General features: G+C 50.8%; 1 protein-coding gene across 31 annotated transcripts in view; it reads right to left on the bottom strand.

Moving 5' to 3' along the window:
* Positions 1 to 19,407, bottom strand: part of IKZF1 (IKAROS family zinc finger 1) — a 102,208-nt gene that overhangs the window by 10,206 nt on the left and 72,595 nt on the right. For 20 of the 31 annotated variants that reach the window (XM_042963260.1, XM_042963275.1, XM_042963256.1 and 17 more), the window contains 4 exons: positions 18,225 to 18,485; positions 11,673 to 11,840; positions 7,622 to 7,747; positions 2,978 to 3,112 (listed from right to left, as the gene is read on the bottom strand). In XM_042963260.1, the coding sequence (XP_042819194.1) occupies positions 2,978 to 3,112; positions 7,622 to 7,747; positions 11,673 to 11,840; positions 18,225 to 18,485 (690 nt within the window). The remainder of the gene's footprint in view (positions 1 to 2,977; positions 3,113 to 7,621; positions 7,748 to 11,672; positions 11,841 to 18,224; positions 18,486 to 19,407) is intronic. The other 11 variants (XM_042963253.1, XM_042963292.1, XM_042963336.1 and 8 more) reach the window with 8 other exon arrangements.

The raw sequence follows: 19,407 nt of genomic DNA, 5'->3' as shown, positions 1-19,407 counted from the left end.
TCATTGCCAAAGTCCTCAGCGGGACTTCTCCAGGTTCCCAACCCGAAGGAGAAGTCAGACACAGCTGGTCAGGGACCAGTAACGCTCCTCAGGCACGCTTGCTACTGGGTCTTTCTTTGCTCCATCTCCCCTCATGGTGACCCGGCCACTGTCCTCTGCCTCGCCCACTGTCCCCTGCACACTGCTCACTGTCTGTGAACGCTGAGTTCTCACCTAGCGCAGTGCGACCTGAAATCCCACCACAACAGCCTATCCTGTGCTCAAGGACCTCACTGCCCTTCTGCTCAGGAAATGCAGAATCTCTGTCATTCTCCCCGACTAAGAGCTCACATTCGTGTGACTCCCCACATGGCATCTCTGGCTAGTGGTTTGCAAAAGTGTTTTAAACCGAATCCTTCTTTCCCCCACCTATGACAAGCCTCTGAAAACCTCATCAAAGCCACAAGAACTCGGCCTCTCCTTTGTCCTCCCCGCTTCCTGCTGTCGCATCTGTCCTCTGGAACCCCGGGCCTCATCAACCGTTAACCCCATTCTAGCCCCATCCTCCCCCAACACACACTTTTTACATAGGCTCCCATGTGGCCCCCACACCAGAAAGCCCTTGAAAATTAGCAGATCAAAAACAGAACTTTTTTTTCCAGAAACTGGCCTTATCATTTCTATAACTGGCATCTCCCTCTAAGAGAGTCACCACGACTCACGGCTTCCACTCCCACCACCTGCCCTGGCCCCCACGCCCCTGTCACCAAGACTCCTCTCTGCTCTGTCCCCTCCCTCCCATGCCCCCACTGCCCTATCCTTCTGGTGCAGTCAACCTTTGCATATGTGGTCTCTATTTTCCAAGGTATGGCGCCCATGAAACATGTCAAAGCTCTCTCCCGCCTACTGAGCTGAGGGTGCATTGCTCACCTCAGCTCTCAAAGACCATTGATTCCGTGGCCAGAGCTCTCCGGGAGAGCTTCCCTGAGGGTACGTGAATCAGCTCAGAACAGGTCCTGCTCCTCAGTCAGCCCGTGTCTTCCATCCACCCCAGCCACCAGCATGACCATTTCCCTACACTTTCATCTGTCTGTTCAGAATCCTCTCCCCTTCTTCCACTATGAACAATGTGCTGAAATCCTATTCCTCCATCAAGGTCACTATCAACTTCATGAAGTTTTTATTAATCATCTTCCTTTCTGGCCATGACCCTCCCCTCATGGTCTCTTTCCTGGCCATGACCCTCCCTCCACGATCCTCCTTCTTGGCCATGACCCTTCCCCCATGATCCTCCTTCCTGGCCATGACCCTCTCCCATGATCCTCCCTCCTGGCCATGACCCTCCCCACCATGATCCTTGCTGACCATGACCCGCCCCCCATGATCCTCCTTCCTGGACATGACCCTCCTCCATGATCCTCCCTCCTGGCCATGACCCTCCCCCAATGATCCTCCTTCTTGGCCATGATCCTCCCCCCATGGTCTTCTTTCCTGGACATGACCCTCCCTCCCCATGATTCTTCTTCTTGACCATGACCCTCCCCCCATGGTCTTCCTTCCTGGACATGACCCTCCCCCCATGGTTCTCCTTCTTGACCATGACCCTCCCTCCATGTTCCTCCTTCCTGACCATGACCCTCCCCCCACGGTCTTCCTTCCTGGACATGACTCTCCCCCCATGGTCTTCCTTCTTGACCATGACCCTCCCTCCATGGTCCTCTTTCCTGGACATGACCCTCCCCCCATGGTTCTCCTTCTTGACCATGACCCTCCCTCCATGTTCCTCCTTCCTGACCATGACCCTCCCCCCACAGTCCTCCTTCCTGGACATGACTCTCCCCCCATGGTCTTCCTTCTTGACCATGACCCTCCCCCCATGGTCCTCTTTCTTGGACATGACCTCCCCCAGCATTCTCCTTCTATATTATCCTTATGATAATAGTTGAACTTCACATTGAGACTTTGTAAGTGTTCTCACATCCATGATGTTAACTAATGTCCACAAAACCCTGTGAGGCACACAACGAATGGAACCAAGGTCAAGTAACGTGACCAGCTGACAGCATCAACACGTGACTGTGTGCAGACACTCCCAGGTTGGGCCCCCAGCTTAGTGCACTTCCACTCTTAAACTGACCTAAATAGCTATCATTCTTCCTGCACCTGCAGCATGAGGCTTGGCGATGGTTACTGGTGCATCTATCATCTACACAACAGCAAGGTCCTAGAGGAAAGGGACACTTTGATCTTCCTTTTATCCCTCAAAGCACCTGACACAGGTAGAGATTCAATGGTGAGAACAGCAATTGCGGCTGTGCCCCCCTCTTCTCTGGACACGTCTCATGGGCCGAGTTGCTACGTGATTCAAAGTAGCCCATGCAAGGAGTGTTATGAACTTCGTGTGAAAAATGAGCTTTCGAAGTTCAGCGAGGCTGCTCGGGCAGCGGGTGAATGGGCTGTGTGGGGAGCCCCTGGCCACGCTGGACCCATGTTCTTGGCTCCGAGCACACTGACCCGGCCAACTCTGTCCACAGGCAGATCTTCTGGGTGCCCAGGAGGCTGCAAGACCACATCTAGGAAAAACCGCCAGGAGAGGAATTCATTTTTAAGAAGTCTATCAGAAAAAACTCCAGGGGCACTGGGGTGGCTGAGTCAGTAGAATGTCCAACTTCTTGGTTTCGACGCAGGTCATGATCTCACAGTTTGTGAGTTCGAGCCCCATGTTGGGCCGAGAGCACAGAGCCTGCTGGGGATTCTCTCTCTCCCTCTCTCTCTGCTCTTCCCCCACATGTGCTCTCTCTCTCTCTCTCAAAATATGTCAATAAACATGAAACAAAGAAAAAACTCCAAAATATTTAAGAAACGTGAAGCCTACCAATTTTTTTGCTCTGTAAAAAATGAGCTACTTTTTCTTCCTTCTACTCTCAACTAATTTGCACCTGAGCCGACAACACCCGCATAGTTGTTCGTTAAGAGACAGCAAACGTTTGACTCTTACCAACAAATTTCTGAGGCATAGAGCTCTTACGTTTGGCGACGTTACTTGCTAGTCTGTCCAGCACGAGGGATCTCTCTGATCCTATCTTGCACAGATCTTCTGCCATCTCACTGTGATTAGCTTCTTCTTTAATGACTAAAGTCAAAGACAGTTAGAGAGGCCAGTTTAGAAAAGCTTACAATGAAAGGATTCGGTCGCATCCAGCATTAAATCTGACATTTGTTAAGCGCCTACAAGAGCCAGGCCCTTTGCAAGGATTATTGCTAATCTCCCCGGCAGCTCTTTCAGCCGGGACAGAGGCTGCCCACGGCCACCTGCTAATGACACCTGCCGGCTGTACGTTATCTCCCGAGGCCAAAGGAACAAACACCATCCCTGTCACCAGAAGCTGGATGGGATTAAGCAACTGTGCCCCTCGGACGAGTCCTCTTAACTTTTCCAGTGCCCCCAAAGCCACTAACTCAGTCAGTCCCGACACCAGCCTGCTGAGGATCAAAGCACTACCTGTCAGAGCTAGAAATGATCTGAGGTTCCTATGCCATCGACAGGCACCGCGAAGGGATGTGCAGAAGAAACATGGCCGCCCAAGATGCTACAGCAAATCCGGGCAACATGGGGAGAGAACCCAGAGCTCCTGACCCCTGAACACACAGCAAACTCTAGGAAATCAAATAACACCTGCAAACTGTGGAAAAGCTAGACCCTATGGGGCTAAATGTTGATGGAGGGAGTATTCCTAGCCAACCTTCATTTTTTCCATTTCCATCTTTCTTTCCATGGTTGAAGAGACAACTTTGTCTCCTGCAGAGTCTGCCTATATTCTAGTTTTTACAGTTGGGTTTTTGGGGATAGAACATTCATGTCCCTGCAATGTATCGTCATATACGAAGAGCTGAAAATGCCAATTAATTACATTCCAAACAGTTAACCAATCCCTCTGGCACCATTTCTGAATGGTCCGCTTAAATCCCACTGCCCTATTTCTCCCTCTCCTCCTTCCCCAGATATGACATGCTGATTTATCACAGGATCTATAGGATCTTCTGTTACTATTCTCGATTTCTATCTATTCTCCCAAAGAGCCCCACGTCATAGCTACATTTTAACACAGCACGACACATTACTTTTCCTTTTTCAACCATGCCAATTCTCTCATCTACGTTTCCAGATACACTTCACAATATTCCAAATTTTATGTTGGACCCACGCCTTGATTCGGGAAGATTCGTGCCTGCAGTGTCTGACCCTCCCCCTCTCCAGTGTTCCACGTTTGCTTTCTTGCCTCAGCACGGTATGGCAGCTTCCTTCATTATGCCCTGCACATTACCTGCTAAGATGATTTCTAAGTATTTTATGTCTCCATTGCTATTATGAAGGCCGCTCTAGAAGCCTATATTTCAAATTGGTTATTATCGCTGGTATATGTAATTTTTTAACATCAGAAATGCGTGTTTCCTGCTCAATGAGCAAACATAATAACCCACACCCTGACTGGTATGAAGGATACACACAAAATCCATGAAGCCCAATTCCAGGGGGCGTGCACATCTGACCTATGGATCCCACATGCTTGCCCACATGTCCGTCCTTCTCGGCTAAGCAGAGCACTGTGGGTGTCTTCCCTGCCCAGGGCCACAGGGCCTCCTGAGACCCTCGGGGTCATCACAGTGAGGGACAAAGGAGTCCCAGACTCCCAGATCAGTGGCATTTCCCTGCAAGAGCTTGTAATACGATCTGTGTACCTGAATGATCATCTTCCAAATGCTCGAGAGAAATTTACTTCATCCCTAAAGGAAGTTGTGACAGATGACCAAGAAACCTTTAACTAAATAAAGCTACATTCAGAAAAATTAAACTCTCCCACATCCTAGCTGGGCTAGGCTTTGTTTTTACCTAATCCCAAAGAATGGCCCCAACCTAAGGGGATCGAAGAGGGAAGGGGGTGTCTGGGTGCCCACAGGAGCACCGAGGGGCTGCTCTCTGGCTCTGTAGGGAGAATGGGGCTTGAAAGACACACAGAAGGCACAGGTTTGACCAGCCCTGGCACAGCAAAGTGACCAAGACCCCCCCTGCCCACACCTCAGCAGCCCACTGCCTGCCCCCAGGATCCCAGATGTCGTCTTACAGGACTCTGACTGAAGTGCTTTTATGGATACCTTCCACCCCCCGGGCAGCGCTCACCACATGCCTGAAGCTTTCTTATCTCCTGAACACAGGGACATAAGGACCCATCACTGCGGTATTCCAAATAATCTGATCACCCAAGGGAAGAAATTAGCATTTCAGGGCTGCGTTGACTCTGCCTATGGGGTAACGTACATATTGCTGACACACAGGCTCACTGACATGGACAGCCAGTGGGTGACACGTGTCTGCATTCTCTGCCCTCATTTCTGCCAGGTTGGCCAGGCAGGAATTAGCACTCCTACTTGAGAGCCCGGGGTCACATTCAAACCCAGGTACAGAGATGCAACTTGAGCCCAGGTCTCAGGGACCGCCAGGAGCAGTCCGCTGTGATCTCCCAGCGTGTTTCTTCGGTAATAAAATAGCGGAGAAAACCAATGCGCTCTGTGTCTCCTGTTCATTCTGTCTTCTCGACTCCATGTGTATGGCTCTAAAGGGACATTCAGATCACTGTATTCAAACAGGTCAGTACTGTAGGTAATAAATTGCAGCAAATATCTGTTGGGTCGACAAATGGCTTATTTGAACATGGATCCGTCCATTCTGGAAACATACATTTCAAATTGGTTATGATGGCTGGATGTGCAATTTTTTTTACATCAGAAATGGTGTTTTTCATTAAATGGGCAAACATAAGGGCTCACATCGGATTTACGTAAAGGATACGCACAAAATCCATAAAACCCATTGTCACCGGTCTCTCATTTGACCTACGGAGCCAGGATGCTTCTTCACGTGTCCCTCCTTCTCGGCAAAGCGGGGCACGGTGGCACTTACTTCCAAGGCCCGTTAATTTATTTTTGGCAGGAAAATACAATGTCTAAACAAAGTTTACATTTTATTCTAAAGGAGCGCCATCATCTCTGAACCTGTAGACGCCATCTTGGGGGTTGGCCACAAACTGGTGACTAGTACATGATTATTAGGATTTTCCTATCTAGTCTCACCTGCTCCAGTAACCCTCCATACCTTTCCTTTCTAGAAACAGACACCAGACTTGGAAGAGAGTTAAATGATAATTCAGTGGGATCTCCCCATTTTACAGGCGACAAGAGTAAGGCTCGCCCAGAGAGGTCAACAGTCAGCCCCCAGATCCACAGCTAATTGGTGAGGCAGGCAGTGCTAGAACCACAGAGGTGCTGCCACGTAAAACGTTGCCTCTTGAAGCCCAAACTATCTGACTCTTGGGCCTCTGTTCATTTATTTTTTTAATTTTTTTTAAGTTTATTTATTTATTTTGAGAGAGAGTGAGCAGGGGAGGGGCAGAGAGAGGAGAGAGAGAGACCCAAGCAGGATCCTCACTGTTAGCACAGAGCCTGACGTGGGGCTCGATCCCATGACCCTGGGATCATGAGCCTGAGCCGCAATCAAGAGTCAGATGCTTAACCGACTGAGCCACCCAGGTGTCCCAGAATTCCACTCTGTTTGTCTCTCCTGTTCTCACCTGTCCTTAATCTGAATCTCTTGCCCATACCTCATGCCTCTCAACTCTCCATTTCACATGGTTAAGAGAGTAAGTTTTGTCTTATGTGTATTTCACCACAGTAGAAGTACGATAAGCGATCACACAAAATTTAAAATCACAAAAGCGACCTGAGTATTCCCTGGTGGGTTTCCTTTATGAGCCATTCATTAAAGCCAGAAAGCTGAGTGAGATTTAACAAACTTTCGACCCTTAATTTCACTTCTGCTTCTGGGTCCCGTGACGATTTTTCCAGTGCTGGCGTCAAATAAACCGCGTTTGTAAGGAGGTCGGCTTCCATTGACCTATTCAGACATTTCTTATGTCTTAAAAGGTTAGAAAGGTGCCTTTTATGACAGCGCTGTCCCTTGGAGTAAATTCAGCCTCCTTCGACACCAGCGTGAGCGTCCTTCACTTTACATTATCTAAGATCGTAGTCACGTGCCACAGGGTGATGTGGTGCCTCGGGCACCAAGGCTCATAAGAAAAAAGCAGCCTTTCCTCCAATCCTGTGACAGCCGCAACCCTCTCGACTGTCAGGGTTTTGCCAAGGAGCTCACTCGTTCCAGACAGGTGCCGAAACGGATGAACGAAAACCCAGCCTGAAAGCTTTCATTCGATCAACTTCATGAAAAGAAGAGTTTTTAAGACAAGATTTCACATCTTATTTTGAGGACTAAGCACAAAGAAGCAATCGATACTCCTGGTTTAATTAAAAAAAAAATCCCCAAACCAAGAACCGCCCGCCCCCCACCCCCGGCAAAGTTTCTGGGGTCACTATTCTCTCAGACACTTCCCCAGCTTTCAAGAGGGAGGGGTTCAAGGTCAGGCTCTCTCCGGTGAGATGAGGGCTTCAAAAGTTGGGAAGCACACAGTGCTTCTGCCAAAAACGTCCCTCGGTCGGGGCGGTGGCGGCTCGCACGCCTGGGTTGTGCACCCGGCGCTGTGTGCCCGGGGCCCTTCTTCGCTGCGTGCCGGGAGGGTGAGCCAGCGCTTACCTGGGTACAGCGTGCCTGGAAGGCCCATGCTTTGCAAGTAGTTGTGGCAACGCTCTTTATGTTCCTCTAAAGAGCTTCGCTGTTTATAGCTTCGGCCACAATATCCACATTTGTGAGGTTTACCAACTGCAGAAAACACAATCGAGTTCAAGACCCCAATTAAATACTGGCCTTGGTGTGATGGGAATTCATGCAATACAATCATTACCGAAAATGGCAAAGAACCCCTCCCCTCTTGAGAGCTAAAGTGGACTCAGTCAAAATTGCCGAATTTAAAAATAGGAATGCCCAGGGGTTTCGCTGAATGTACCAAGAACTCGTGTGACTCTGGTTTCACCTTAATTTGCCCATTGTCCTAACTCCCAAATTCTCTTCTACTGAAATCACTGTTCTTTAACTGGAGGAAATGGGCCATCACCGTGTGATCGCATGGGCACCACGTGGGCGGAGACGTGAGGGATGTCCCCAGTTGCCTGGAGGATACATAGACGCCCCTCTAAAGTCAGACTCGTCCATGTCTATGTTGTGGGCCAGGTCTGGCATGACACTGGTGACAGATCTAAATGCACCCAAAGTGGATTCAGTTGCAGGATGCTAAACTGGATAACTTGAGGTCTCGAAGATACCACAGCGGATAGTGATGCGTTAATGAAATGAGCATTTGTTTCCAAAATGTATTTTCCTGTTCTAGCTTCAAAAAGCTCTGTGTTCTCCCCAAAAGCTTAAGGATGGCGTGGTCTCTGGATCAGCCCTGACCAACAAAACTCACTATGACGATGGATGTGTTCTTCATCTGTGCCGTACAATGCGATAGTCATTGTACTGTTCAATATGGTGGCCACCCGTGAACCACTGAGCATGCAAAGTCTGGCTACAGTCACCGAGGACTGAAGTTTTGATTTCGTTTAAGTTTAATTGACGAAACTTAAATTTAAATGCCACATATGGCTAGTGGCCACTGCTTTAGGCAGTGCAGTATCTATAATGAGGTTAGTTCCTCCCAAACTTTATGGAGCGGTATTTTAGGGAAAGAAGACTCACGCCAACAAATTCATATCATGCCCAAGCTTAATGACTTTCATAGACAGCGTTTTAAGAGATGAGATAAGTAAAGTATCTTTATTTACGTAAGGAATATAAATTTCCATCCGAAGACCAGAATCTTCTCCTACTTCCTTCTCACGTTGTTAGATTTCACATATCTGAATGTATTATATAAAAATCAATACCATCCAAATCGGAAGGCTTGGTAAAATGGTTCAACCAAAGCTTGTACTGGTTCCATCTCTTCCTTAGGTGAACAGAAGCAATGGTTAGAGAAGACTAAGACGAAATGTAAAATTTGACCTTTGGAGCATTTCACAGAGGAAGAAAGGGATCCATCCCTACGTGTAGAAAGCATCGCGTCCCTAACACCGGGGAAGTGACCTGGAAATGCACAGTGTTGCCTAAAATACACCTTGAAGCACAGCCCAAGATTCTGAAGGGAAGAAAGTCTCTAGCTCGGCTTGTGACTTCCAAAGAAGGCGGTGAGGAAGGAAGGGCCTCCCCTACCCTGCCAGACTGCCCCACCCTGTATCGATCTGGGACAAAGCTATAGTCACATCTCGCCACTGATGTGTCGTTGGCCTTTGGAACCTCAAGCCACCGCCAGCCGCCAGAGAAAACTGTGAGATGGATCACGGTTTCAGTGGAGTTGGGAGGGAGGCAGTGGGCCACTTCACAATGGAATAGAATGTGGCCCCATTTGGGTTTGCAGATGAAGAGCGAAGTCTTCATTTTATTCTAGTGAAGTCCTCTTATGGAGCCTCCATCGGCGTCTTTTCCGAGAGCTGTGTGGCTCCCTCAGGTGGCGGAGTCACCAGCAGCCCTGGGTCAATGGTATCGTATTACCTACTTGCTCATCAGCGCATCTGTGATAGAAACAAGCTGTCCAAAGTCTACCACGCTCCTGCATAATTACTCAAGTAACTGGCCGTGCTTAGAGCAGGGGACCGTCATGCCTCGAAGGACGTCAGCGGGCATGGAACCAGAGTGGCCTAAAGTACTGCATTGGATGCTCCAGACTTCACAGTAGGAAGGAAAGAAAAGAGAGAGGCATCACTTCAAGGTTCAAGGACTGCCGTGCAGGCGAGATTTCGGCTGCCAATCAGAGTAACTGGGGATTATGAGGACACGGTTGGCGTCGCGTGAGGATGAGTCTTGGTGTCTTCTGCCTACGTGGGGTCGTGGTTCCTACTGCCTCAATGGAGTACTGTTGGCAACCGTGCTGATGTCCACTTGACCTGCATGGATGACGGATGCGAAGTGCCTCTGCCCTAGACCACCCAGACGGTCTGCTCGTCACATCTGAAACCTTATCCCTTATCATTTCCCTGCACACCTTCCCTTCTTGGCGGGGGGGGGGGGGGCAGCACATGGGCTCCTCGTTATTGACACAGGTGAACACTGAAGAATGCTCACTGTCGCCCTCCTGTCCTCCCGTTTGGGGTGGACCATCTGTTCCCCCTGTCCCCTGCAGCACAGCCCTTCCCGCCCCCCCCCCGCAGGTTCCAGGCCCCCCTGGGGGGAATGGGTGGCTTCTGCCCCACCATCACCCCCTGCTGACCTCAGTTTTGTATACCTCCTCTCTTGGAAGATTTTAAGTTTTCTAATTAAAGAGCATTTGGGGGATCGGCATGGAGAGGAGGTGTCATGTCTGGACCCCAAAAGGGAACCGGCAGTCCCAGGGCCCCTGTGACCACCTGCTTCGCCTCCTCGTGAGCTACTGCAGGTACCCGCCGCACCCCCCACCAGCAGAAAGACTACGAAACGCTGGCTAAAATGCGTCCTGTGCCCCCTTCTAGGGTCACTTACGGATTGATGCGTTTGTGTGCAATGTGTCTGAAGGTAAACCTTAGAAACTTACCTTCCACTGTGGACTCTAGCCCCTCCTTCTATTGGAAGTCTCTCCTGAAACCTCCCGCCCTGCCCTGGAGACCGGCCGTCCCCTCCCTGCGCTCCCACCGTCCCCTCAGAGGCTGGCGTCACCACACTTGCAGCACGTTGGTGCTTTGCTACTGCCCACCTGCCTCCCCCACAGAGAGCGGCGTCCCTGGGCTCTCAGTACATACTCACGGGCCACAGAACGGGGCACAAGGAGAGGCCACTAAAGCCTCACTATTAACTACACTCCTCATTGGGGCGCCTGGGTGGCTTGGTCGGTTGGGCGTCCGACTTCGGCTCAGGTCATGATCTCACGGTCCGTGAGTTCGAGCCCCGCGTCGGGCTCTGTGCCGACAGCTCAGAGCCTGGAGCCTGTTTCAGATTCTGTGTCTCCCTCTCTCTCTGTCCCTCCCCTGTTCATGCTCTGTCTCTCTCTGTCTCAAAAATAAATAAATATTTAAAAAAAAATTAACTACACTCCTCACACCTGGGAGGAGACAGCCCCGACTATAGGCAGATCTTCCCCAGGAGGCAGCATCCCTACCAATGGGGACAGTGTGGCCCTGGCGAGGTCTGGAGGGAGCTGGTCTGAAGCCTCTTCCTCCCCCAAGTGGCCTCTTAGCTGAGGCGTGACTGGCTCCTGGCACGAGTTACACAGTTGGGCCCACTCAGGGCAGTGTCCCCCTGGGGAGTGGGGGGACAGGCGTGTCCCCAACCAGGACAGACAGCGGCAGGCCCTTCTCGCATCATCGCTCAGCTTTGCAAAGTAACTATGCCCGTGACCACCGCTCTGCGTAAAGCAGTAATACGAGTGACTTCGCAATTCCGATAAAGACATGTATTTGGGAACTTTGGGGACACGACCCGCGCACCCCGTGGAAAGCACACGGCTGGCAAAGCCGCTTAGAAAAGCCTCACTTACCTGTCGAAACACTCTCTGTAAATTGGGACTTCTGTGCGCGCACGCGTGTCATTTCCCACCCACATCATCTGGTTTTGGGGGGAGTCAAACTCGGGGACCGGGGCACGGATGCCCGGGGCGTGAGGGGGTGTTCCCCCGGGCCGGACCGGCCTGCAGGGGGCGCTCCGGCGCGTGCGCGCACACACACGCGCCCAGTGGACCTACCGGAGTGCGTCCTCAGGTGGCCAGTGAGGGCGTCCCGCCGGCGGCATGCGTAATTGCAGAGATGACACTTAAAGGGCTTCTCCCCAGAGTGCAGCTTGATGTGCCGAAGCAGGTTGCCCTTCTGCGTGAACGAGGCCCCGCACTGGTTGCACTGGAAAGGCCGCTCGCCTGGGAGGAGGAGAGGGGATCGGTGAGAAAACAACTCTGCGCGCGCTCGCGCGCGGGGACAGGTGCAGGACCCGCGAGGAAGTTGCTTCCCACGGGGGCCCGGTGACTTCCACCCGCTGCAGGTTTGATAGAACACGAGGCTTTCAGACTAAACCTGCCAGTTCCTTAACGCTTCACTGGTTGGGTCAATTTGATCTGAAAATCTAATTTTTTTTCCCTAAATCAGAATGGCACATCACAATGCAAATTCAAACTCATTTAAATAAAGTGACTGCAACATTTTGTGATGAAGAGCCACTCTTCCTGATCAGCAGTTTTGGAATAAACCAATATCCAATTTTGCGTGTTGTGGCATTTGGTGGGGTTTTTAATGTGGCTTTTTTCAAAGGGTCTTTAAAATATGCCACTGAAGCAAGCAAAATAAAAAGGAAACTCATTAAAAATGCATTTCAGGATCACAAGTTCATTTCAGCGTTACATTCTTATATTTAAATGAAAGGCACTTCATTATAACTGTTATAATAAGTTCTTTTCATTTACATTTTCCCTGTATTTTCCCTTTCAATTTCTTCTCCATTACCTGTCTGTCCCTACGCAGGCAAATCAGGAAGGAGACAGACAGAGAGAGTGTGAGGCTGAGAGACAGAGACAGAGAGAGAGAGAGAGAGAGAGAAGGAGAAAGATTGAATAAAATAAGTTAAGAAAGAGAAGTCCAAAGACAAGTCCCTAATCCCCCCCCCCCCCCAAATGGTAGGGCATCCAAGCCAGGGCCACATGGAGGTTTCTGGCTTTTTCCTTTTTTGCTTTCCTCCCCAAATCCTGAACCCGTGAAGCTCTCGCTGGCCTCTATGCACAGAAGATAAGTTGTATTTTCAGCACAACTATTCTAAGAGATGCACATGACTTGCTATTAGGAATTCTGGGGATGTTACAGCTGGAGTGGTGGCCAAGAAAGCGTGGGACCCTCTGCTGGATGTGGCAGTGCCTGACTGTATGCGGGGGGACCCCACAGAGGGACACACGCGGGCATCTGTGGGAAAGAAACAGGCTACTGAGCAGTCCTGGGGCTCGGACTCCCTCCCGCTCTGAGCTGGTGACCATCTTGCTTCGTTCTCGTGTTAGAAGAAGAATATACCTGTCAGGCTTAAGCACACGTTAAAGCTCTTTTGGAAACAACTGCTTTTTCTTTTCTTTTCCTTTTTTTTTTTTTTTTTTTTTTTTAGAAGAGCTCTATGTGACCACAGTATCTGGTGTTGAGATACCATGAAAAAAAAAAAAAAAAACACTTCCTGGTAACGGGTTTCTTTTTTTTTTTTCTTAGGAAAAAACACCGTGCGAAAATGCGTCTTTAACAATGTTCCCAAATGATTGATGTGGTTTGGGTGAACGAGACAGAACTCTGACCAAAGTAGAAGCATGTCCGGTCCTATGAAGATCGCCACCAGCTTCAGCGTAAAAGTTTACACGGGCACCTGGATGTCATGATGGTTACTGCTTTTGTTTTCAGGCAGGGCGGTCGGATGTGCTAGTCCAAAAAATGAAACTAACGTGTGATTTTTCATTGCAGGCTGGGGGTGGGGTGAGGGAATGCTGCTACCAAACAGGGCGTATTCGCTATTTCCCCAAATCTGTATCTGGGTTGCACTTGGCTGGGCAAAGAGGGTTGAAAGTCAAGCAGGTGAGAAGGTGACAGTAAAACCAACCAGCAAGAATGAAGGAAATCCCTGAGATACAAGCCTGCGCTGGGTCAGAAGATTCCAAGAGCTGGTGGCCAGGTGACCCTGAGAAGCGTCCAGGAGCATCTGATGATCTATCAGAAATACTTCTGGGCCATCGTCACCCACGTGCATGAATGTAGATATTTTAACTCCGAGCAGGTGCAAGGGAAAAGAAGAGTCAGTGGTCCCTGGGGGCCGGAGACCCGGCAGGGTGGAGTGGGTTACGTCAGCGTGCACCTTCAGCTGGACATTCCGGAAAGGCAGTCAGTAAGGAATGCTCTCGCCACAAAACTGCTTCTAATAAGGGTGGAGGACTCTTCCTAGCCAGCTGTGTGAGGTACCCCCTCCACGCCGATGAGGCTGGGGGATCCTGCGGTGGACATAGGAGGGGCAGGTCATTAAAGCCATGCTCCCCTCCCCGCCCCCCAGCCCCCTTCTGCAGAACAGGGCGGGAAGGAAAGAAAGGCGGCCGTTTCTTCAAGAGTGAAATCTGTCTTCTAATGTGAGTCAGTGGTTCTCGCGTCTCTTGCTGAGCCTGGCGTCTTAATCCTGCTGGCCGGCTTTCCTTGGAAATCTATTTGTTTCTGATTGCCTGGGCCGGCATGAATATGTAACGGGGGGCATGGAGACTCGGAGGGAGCGTTCTCCGAAGTGACAACACAGTGTTCAACTCAAGGCAGTTTCCCTTTGGAGCTGCTAACAGGAAGGGGGGCACCGCCCCGCTGCTGGATGGCAGAACGCAGTGCACGTTATTTGTGTCTCTCTGTTCGCCACTGTCAGCTGCTTGCCTCCTGTGGGTCCTTCGTTCGTGTGGCGTAGCTAAGTGAGATCAAGGGTCCCAGGGCTGGATGTCTTTTATGTAGTGGGATGAAGACTTTATTATCCTGAACTCAAAAATTAAGTTCATCTCAGTGACTGTGCAGATGTGCCACTTTAGGGACTCTCTGGAAGAATGTTTGAGCCCCCGGGGAGCCTGGGTGGCTCGGTCGGTTAAGTGCCTGACTCTTGATTTCGGCTCAGCTCGTGATCTCAGGGTTCGTGGGATTGAGCCCCACGTTGGGCTCTGTGCTCACAGCCTGGAATTTACTTGGGATTCTCTCTCTCCTTCTGCCCCTCTCCCCTTTGCATTCTCTCAAAAGAAATAAACATTGAAAATTTTAAATGTTTTTTTTAAAAAAGGATGTTTGAGACCCTTTGTACAACTTAATGGGTAAAAAACAAAGTCTTCATGGATGCTTCCATCAAAATTTAAGAGGGTCTACCAGAAGAAGGTAGATTAGGGGCACCTGGGGGCTCAGTCAGTAAAGCATCTGACATCGGCTCAGGTCATGATCTCCTGGTTTGTGAGTTCGAGCCCCCTCGTCCGGCTCTGTGCTGACAGCTCAGAGCCTGGAGCCTGCTTCAGATTCTGTGTCTCCCTCTCTCTCTCTGCCCCTTCCCCACTCGTGCACTCTCTCTCTCTCTCTCAAAAATAAGCATTAAAAAAAAGTAGGTAGATTAAAAAATATACATCTGAGCTGCAAGAATGAACACATGCCGACTGCAACCGTACCTTGGAGCAGATCGTAATTTGCTGCTGATGCACTGAGCGTTTTTGTTTTACAGATGGGAGCAGAGTAGGCCTGAGACCGTACGCGTAACCATAACTCTGATGCTTTTCTTTATTGTTAAAGCTCCCATCATTTAGAATAATAACGCTGCATATTTGCATGGCGGGGTTTCCCCTGCCCGGCATGCCTCTTTCACAGCACTCTCCCCTGTGATTCTCACATTCGCCCTAAGGTGTTGGCGGGGAAGGTGCTGCTATTACGATGCAGTTAACATACAGAAACCGAGCAGCAACACTAGGGAAGGAAGTGGTCAGGTCAGCCAACAGTTCGGACAATGGCACGAACAGCCCCTCACTAAGGTGGCGCTATGGGGCGCAGGGCGGGGAGACAGCCCCTGGGGGCTGCCGTTTATCGGGCAAGGGAACCCTGGTGCGCCTGGCTCGCCTGGCCGTGGGCAGGTGCCGTCCTTGGCTTCTGGGCGGAAATCAGCAGGCTGGGCCCGGGCTCCTGCGTGAAGAGCCGTCTGAAGTGGCAAGGCTGACGGTGTGCTCCTGGCCGCACGTCCTGCCGTCCACGGATGCGCCGGGTCTGGGCTCCAGCACCCCGCGCGTCCTCTGTGGTGTGCCCCAGGGTCTGCATCTTGGCGTGATCTCCCGGTGATTACATGGCCCCGGAGTTTGAGAAGCCTTGCCCTTGAAGCACTGGAAACGTGGAGAGTTCAGGCTGGGACGGAGGCCTGGCACAGCTCGCCTTTTCTAACGTCATTCCGCTCGGATCCCAGGAAAACGGACACCTTTCTAGCACGTCTAACGTACCGAAACCTAGTTTGGCCAGTGTGTTTCTGGAACTCCCTGTGACCCTGACCTCACATTTATGGGGGTGGGAATACACTGTGAAGACAATCCACGGGCTTACTGTTTCAGTCTGGTTGTTTGTTTAGTAAAAGCCAAGCCAGGAACGGTAACATCGGTGGTGTCTCTCTGTCCCTACTTCTGGAACGTACTCCCTCCGTGAGGGAAGCGTGGCTGGTATGTACCTGGGCGCTCAGCGCTATCTGTGGGAGCGGAAAAGGCCGCTGCTCCTCTGCATATCCAGACTTGGCAGGTTTATTCATTAAATGCAATTATTCTTTTTATCGCGGCCGGCAGTCATTATATTTCGGCAATTTAGTATGCCAGAATTTGATTCATTTATCAAATATTTATTTAAGAGAATTTTCACTGTACGGTCAGGCTTTACATGAATTAGCAGGAAAGTAATTCATTTGTGAGGCCCTCTTCCTCCATCAGGAATGTATTAACATGGGTCCCGGTGTATTCTGTTAAGTGTCTATCACAGAGTAACCTACCTTCACTTTAATTTCCACCTCATTACAAAAGGGGAGAGCCTGACTACTCTCACGCAAGCCTGACTTAGGGCTTGACGGGAGGGGTCCATTTTGCCGGATAATTTGAAAATTAAGGGACGCGTTAGGAAAAGCAAAGTTTGCTTAATTTCACAGGTCAAATTTTTTTTTTTTTTTTTATCGAAGAGGAACATTCACCGAAAATAAACCTCTTTTCTGGCTTTCCAGGGGTCTTACAAATAGAAGGTGTCACTTTGGAGGCTGCCCTGATACAGACGTAAAACTTACGACTGGGCGGAAGTCGGCACTTCCTCCCAAGCCAGCAACTTTGCTCTGTGGTTCTTCTGAATTCCCGCTTAATTTCTGATCATTGCCTATGGGTTTGGCCCCGTTTGAGACTCACACAAGGCTGGAATTTGCAAGTCGTCTTCCTACTTCCCTAAGCTGTCTGATAAAACCTACATGACTCCCAAGCAAGCATTTCAAGTGTTTCCTTCTCCTCCTCTTGTGGAGTGTGGTGACCGATGGCTGGCTTTATGGCGACCCACCAACGCCAACCCCTGGACAGCGAGGACCCTGGGTTCCTATGTTTTCTGTTTAAACTCTCGGGGACCGCTCAAGGTGGCAAATTTACGGTGTTTGGCATGCCTTTCGGCCAAAGAGGAACGTTTCTCTTCAGTTCAAAGGACACCTCGTGCACGCAGTGGAAGAGAACATGTGACCCATCAAGGCCGTCTGGTGCCATTAGAGATGACTCCACAGTTGTGGTGGGAAGGCTTGGGGCTGGCCGTCTGCCATGACCGAGTATAGGGAGGGGGCAGAACTACGTCCCCTCTCCCCAGTGTGAGAACATCTCGTGACCTTGGGCACAGCCATCGGACACTACAACGTCCTCACTTTTGGACACAGAATTCCACCTTCTCTGACGCCTCCAAAGCCTCCAGCACACAGAAGCTTCGACAGGAAGTTCTTTACCAATTGGAGATGGAAACTCGGGGCAATGGACCATCGTTGTTCTCGGGCTCACCTGCTGGTGGATAAGGCTGCCCAAGAACCAATCTGAACTCTGTGAAAGACGGTCTCCTGCAGCTTCTCCATCACTCCCTCGTATTTCTAAAAACCAAGCTCTGTGAGTTTGAATTTAAGAAATGCACATTTCGGGGCACCCCGGGAGGCTCAGCTGGTTAAGCAGCTGACTCCTGGATTTCAGCTCAGGTCAGGATCTCACGGTTCATGAGTTCAAGCCTCACGTCAGGCTCTGTCAGCACAGACCCTGCTTGGGATTCTCTCTCTCTCTCCACCCCTCCCCTGTTCTCGTGCTCTCTCAAAATAAAGAAACTTTAATAAGTAAGTAAATAAATAACAGTAGTTCTAGGAGGCATCTTTGTTAAAAAAAAAAAAAAGAAATGCAATTTTTACTCGTGGTTTCTCGGGGGAACCTCCAAGGAGTAGATTTCAGCGGGTCGATCTCTTTGGGTTTTGTTCCGTCTTGTGTGAAGGGTGAGCTCATCTGACAGGAGCCCCCTAACAGCACAGCGCCCGCTACTTGGCTTAGCGGTGGGACCTCGGGCCCCAGACAGAACTTTCCAGGCCGGGAACGCTCCCCCTGCGTATAGGTCGGAATTGGTGCACGTTTCGAGGTGGCTGCAGAAAAACAACACTACGCTCGGGAGACAGGTTCCGAACACTCAGCCGAGAAAGGGCAGATGCCTCCTGCCACACCCCGCGGAACTTTCCGGGCCACCGAAGGAGGGACTACGCCAGGCCTTACCAGTGTGGCTTCTTTTGTGGACCATGAGCACATTGGGGCCGATGCAAATTATCCCACAGACATCACACTTTAGTTTGCCGTTAGGAAGTCGAATGCCTCCAGCTCCTGACAGAGCTCTGCTGCCTTGGCCACTGTGGGGGCCATTCATTTTCTCTCCCGCGGCATCAAGCACTCGTAAATCCTCCGCACATTCTTCCCCATTCACTTCACAGGCCCGCCCATTCTCTTCATCACTCTGAGCCTCTACTTTAACATTACCGGCTGAAAGAAACAATACAGGGGCCACTCAGTGTCATCGCAAAAACAAAACAAGACAAAAACAACACAGCAGCAAAAAAGACACCACTTGCAAGCGGAGAAGGTTCTCGAAGGTCCTCGGCAGCCTGGACCCCGGGGACAGCAGCCAGCGGCTGGGGTCACGTCCGGCTCGCCTGGGGCTCTGGGGAAACCCACGGGTGGGTGGGGAGGGGGAGAACCTGTCACAGTCACGTGATACGCCTCCCGGGATGGGCAGGCCAGGGATGGGGGTGGGGCGAAGCGGTCACATGATGCATCTCCCGCGCCGGGCGGGGAGGGGCGGGGAAGAGCTGGCCACGTGATATGCCGCCCGCTGGGGGCGGGCAGAGAGCCAGTCACGCGACATACCTCCGGATGCGGGGGGAGGGGGGGGTAGGAGGGGCTGGGGCAGACTGGCCATATTATGATATGCCTCCAGTGCTGGGGGGAGGGGCTTTGGTCACGTGACAGTGCCTCCTGTGGTGGGTGGGCGGGCAAGAACTGGTCATGTGATGTGCCTCCGGGGCTGGGCAAAGTCCCTCCTAAGCGGTTATTAAGCCTGAGAACCTCGTTCTACCTAACGAGGCCACCTTTCCGTGTTCCTCGTGTTCATAAACTCTGGGACAAGGCTCAGTAAACCCACGCTATTTCTGGCCACGGATGCCCGAAGGAGTTCTCAACCGGTTTTCTTTCTTTGGAACGTGATCGTTCTAACTCCTTTGGGTTCTTGACGATAATAAAACCTGTGCCCTAGAGTAGCGCCACCGTGTGGCACGTATCTCCAGGTGGCTGAAGGGTCAAGTCCTTTGTAAAAGTGGCAGATCTCATTGGCCTTTCAAAGGGAGCGCCCTGCGTGAGGGTGAAGGGCTCATATTAACCAACGCCCTGACCGCTGTTTACCCTGTAG

The sequence above is a fragment of the Panthera tigris genome, chromosome A2 (assembly GCF_018350195.1).
Source record: "Panthera tigris isolate Pti1 chromosome A2, P.tigris_Pti1_mat1.1, whole genome shotgun sequence".
NCBI classification, from domain to species: Eukaryota; Metazoa; Chordata; class Mammalia; order Carnivora; family Felidae; genus Panthera; species Panthera tigris.
Note: the sequence above shows the minus strand (reverse complement) of the source record. Positions and strands in the feature narration are given on the sequence as shown.